Here is a 4,401-nt window from a genome sequence, read left to right as displayed (position 1 = left end):
CATATCGCTGCATATTGCATATCGCATTTACATATATGCATATATGCACATATATGAAACATAAGACATAATCGCTGCAGGGATCGAACCGGCGACCTACCGTTCTTTGCGGCACTGTCTTAAGCGTGTACGGCACGCTCCCGACCCGGAATTCCAAAACGCTCCGGACAACCGGACAACCGGACCGCGCTGCGCCGCGAAGGGGACCGCGGCGCGCCGCGAAGTGGACCGTAGCTTCGACTCCCAGGCCAGGTGTGGGTGTGTGGTGCATAAGGTGCTGTGTGGTGCGTAGGTGAGAACGGTAATAATGTGGGGAAGCAGTGGCGAGGACTCAGTTACATTACATCTGTGATGGAGGGTGGCTTAGTAGCAAGCCACCGCCAGCAGTGCCGTAGCAGGAGGTCATTCTCAAGGTTCACGTCTGGCATCCAACAGCAACGATCCATAACAACAATCGATGAGGGGCCCTGATAGCAGCACGGCACAAGGAATGTCCGCGGATTGTGAGCGGTGAAGTGAATAATGCCGCCTAGGCTCGCATCACACTAATTGCATGAAATCACCACGGTGGCAGCATCGTCAGCAGCGGAGTAACAGCAGTCTGCGCGGACGATCCTGCATTTGATGGTCGTCATGAGCAGAACCCAGCTATTGCCACACCCTGGACGCATGCTTGTGTTCTCGTGTTCTAGTGCCGTTGCATTCTCACGTCTGGGCGGGTGCCTGTCCTCACCGCCTCACTGTAGTGCATACATGGGGCCGTGTCGCATCCCCATGATGCATGAGTACAGTCCCAGTCTGTCACGGCCCCAGTTGTCGCATCCTCACACCTCACATCTTTGTCGCATCCTCACACTTCACATCCCCACCATACATCCTTGTCACATACATGTCTCACCGTCACACCTCACATCTCACATCCTTGCATTCGGCAAATATTTGCAGTACTACACGTACGGTTTCATGCGGTCATACATTCACGTGCACACGCGTTGTGTGTACTCGCGGTCGCATGCCCTGGTGCTTCACATTCACGGGTGTATGGTGCTTTGTGTACGGCATGTGCGGCTGAAACCGCATATTAGGAATGTGTAGTATAGCAGCACCGGAGTGTTGCATTGCAAAAGTCAGCCATCATGCAGGGCACTGCGAAGAGATGCAGTTCCTCACCGCGGGCCGCCATGTAACAGATGCAGATGTGGAACACGGTGCCACAGAAGCAGTCGGGGTTGCTCTGCCGCTTGTCGCCAGGTTTGAAACCAAAAAGGATGTCCATGAAGGCGAGCTTAACCGTGTTGAGGAGTGCTTGGCTGGTGTAGGGGTTGTTTCGCACCCGCCACCACTTGTCCATGACACGCTCCTCCCACAACGGAGCACCATCCTCGCCAAATTCCAGAAACTGCCCAGCGGCCACGACTGCAGCCGCACTGTGCAAGTCGGCGGGGTTGACATTAAACATGAGGATTGGCAGCCCGGTTGCGGTGGCTACACCACGTAGATTGGCGTGCACGTTGTGGTAATATGCATCTGTCATGTCGATGCGTGCGACTGTTCACCGAAGAGAGGTGATGAGGGTGTGCACGAGAGGTGACATGTCTTGGAGCAGGTGGCGGCGATCCGGGTGCATCTTCGGCAATGCCAGGATGTCCGCCATCACTTTGACAGCCTCTCGCGGGATGGCGCCCACCGTGTCGATGTCCTGCTGGCAGCACTTCACTGTAACCCATGTCTGCACTTTTGCGTCCTCCATGTTGAGCACGTCCACCATGCAGGCGAGCATGAGGAGGTTGCCGCTGAGCTGCCGCTGTGGCACACGCGTAGACACATGCTGGAAGAAGGTCCGGTTGCTCATACCCAGGGGACGGATGCCGCCCTTTGTGTACAGAAATGCGGTGGGGAAGTTGCTGGCAAGCACATCTTCCCGGGAGTAGTCCAGGATCTGCAGCAGGGCGGAGGCATAGAGCAGGGAGCATGCATTGGGCAGGTCGATTGTGATATGCATATCAGTGAGGAGGCACAAGCCTTATGCGGGTGTGTCACGCACGAGAGTAGCAGTGCATCAGGGAATACACTTCACCCACCCATTACCAGCTTACCTTAGAACCACTGCCCCCAGACGCAAAGACCAGCCGGTGTTCCGCTGTCAGCTCACGGTGTAGCTCCACCGGGTTTCGTGCATCATCACCTGATCCCGGCACAGTTGTGTCAGGGACAACAGGCACCAGAACTCCGAGCTCCTCGAGACCAGCATCCTCCGGTGTGTTGTCCGCTTGTGACACTCTGGGTCCATTGCCTGCCACTCCTTCATCACTTGGTCATCGATATGCCTCTCGGAGGTGAGGTTGCTGAGGTAGTTGACCCAGGCCACAATATTAGCTGCTCGGATGGACAACACCTTGGTGCTCTTGAGCTTTTCTAGCAGCTCCTCCTTGCTGCTGACGACATCCATGCAGAGGACGGTGATGTTCTCCGGCAACGACACAGCAGAGCATGGGATGGTGTCCACCCACTGATCGAGTGATGGGTTCGCCATGGCTATCTTGTGCATTGTGACGGTGATGGGCTGCAAGTCAGGCGGCCGGTTCTTAACCTTAAGCGTGTAGATCTGCTGCTGCACATGGCCCAGCCCCAGTATGTTGGCTTCCAGCACGGTAGGCCACTCCAGATGCTGCCCATCCTGATTGATTTCCAGCACGTCTCCACCATCATAGCGTGCGAGAGCAGCCTCCGGGATGCGTCCGCCTGGATGCGGAGGCAGCCAGGGTTGCACGATACGGCACGACAGACTCAGAAATACGCGTATAATACGCGTACGTTGGCCAAAGTGAATAAATACGCTAAAATACGGCATGAAATACGTAATCCTCGAATGCCCCGTACACCAACCCCCGTACCTCCGCAAACATCTTTTCTGAACGTATTATTGATACTCTTTCATAATATTTAGCTTTTACGGCCGGGTGTTGTAGTCCAGTTGCTGTGAGTTTCCATTGCAATGGCTGATAAGGGGCTCGAGTGGCAGCACGTGACGGTCATTTCGACGGACAAAAAGAACAAGGAGAGCAAATGCAATTATTGTTTTGTACGTATTTCTTAACGTATTCCCGACGTAATTTTTCAATACGTACGTATTCAATACGGATACGTATAGTGATACGGATACGTACAGTGCAACCCTGGAGGCAGCAGCCACAGGCAGGGCAGACCAGCCAGAATAACCAGTGCGGTTGCGTGCATGCATGCATGAACACCCAGCACACATGATCGGCAACGAAAGCACCACATGCAAATTCTCATGAAATGCATCTGTCCCAGCAGCCTACCCCAGAACCGGCCACAACGAACAACATCCCACAGGAAAGCAGCCGCCAAAACCCATCAAATACATATGTTGCCACACATTCGTTCCCCCGACCCAGTGTTTAGTGCTTACATTCCAAGGCATGAATGCAGTCATTGCACATCATGATGATGTCGTCGCCAGCCTCGTTGGTGTGCACTGTACAATTCTCCCCAGAGCGCTCCACATGCATGCAGTACAGCACTAGCCACACACCCAGAGCAGTGGGATCCGGCCGTGGCTCCATGCCAGGTTGTGGCGGCCACGAAGGGAGCATCCATTCCTCATGCTGGCCGTCTGCGTCTTGTGGCCGTGTCGCATCCACTTCTGCTTCTTCATCGGAAAGAATAGACTCCTGCTCGTCGTCAATACCATCCGTCTCACACCGACACTGCCGTGGCAGACTAGATGGGCCCGCCTCATGCAGCGGAAAGTCCTCCGGGAAGCCGTATGCTCCAGTGTTGCCCAAATGGTCCCGCACCTGTTGCAACGAACTGCACTGCTGGGTGGGCTGGTGGTGATCTTGGTCATCCGAACCACCAGAGTACCCTGTTGTACCAGGACGCTTGGTGAGCCCTATCTTCTCCGTAGAATGCCCATTGAGCCACATCTTTTTGGAAGCCCCACAGCAAAGCTGGCTCAGGTGGTGGTGGTGTTCTGCCCCCTGGTGCGGCTGCCACTGGTAGCCATGTGAAGACTTGAGCTGGACGCGCCACTGCCAGCGTCCTCCAAACATCTGCACGCAACTGGTGCATGTTGGGGATGTCAACAAACCGGTAGCCGTGTGCCTGTACCGCAGACTTCATCTCACTGCAGCAAGGCGCAGACACATGATGGCATGTTGTGTTTGACAGCGGCATCAAGCTGTTCGGTGACTCGGATCTGTTCTGCTAGAGAAACAGTGGGCAGAGGCTGATCCACAGGAACATCTTGCACATGTTCCGGCCATGAAGCTGTACTGCTGTCTAACCAGGCACCCATACGAGGCTTGGTGGGGTTTGTCGGCCGCCTGAACAGCCAGAAGGCAGCATCCAAAACTGCCTCCACAAGGCTACCCCTGC

General features: G+C 55.0%; 1 protein-coding gene across 1 annotated transcript in view; it reads right to left on the bottom strand.

Annotated features, from left to right (window-relative positions):
* The window catches only part of VOLCADRAFT_90904 (uncharacterized protein), a gene marked incomplete at both ends in the record, with an annotated part of 9,221 nt that overhangs the window by 579 nt on the left and 4,241 nt on the right, over nt 1-4,401 (bottom strand). The window contains 5 exons of the mRNA XM_002950312.1: nt 101-189; nt 1,171-1,427; nt 1,557-1,939; nt 2,153-2,742; nt 3,434-4,076. Coding sequence (XP_002950358.1) covers nt 101-189; nt 1,171-1,427; nt 1,557-1,939; nt 2,153-2,742; nt 3,434-4,076 — 1,962 coding nt within the window. The remainder of the gene's footprint in view (nt 1-100; nt 190-1,170; nt 1,428-1,556; nt 1,940-2,152; nt 2,743-3,433; nt 4,077-4,401) is intronic.

Source organism: Volvox carteri, assembly GCF_000143455.1.
Source record: "Volvox carteri f. nagariensis unplaced genomic scaffold VOLCAscaffold_18, whole genome shotgun sequence".
NCBI lineage: Eukaryota > Viridiplantae > Chlorophyta > Chlorophyceae > Chlamydomonadales > Volvocaceae > Volvox > Volvox carteri.
Note: the sequence above shows the minus strand (reverse complement) of the source record. Positions and strands in the feature narration are given on the sequence as shown.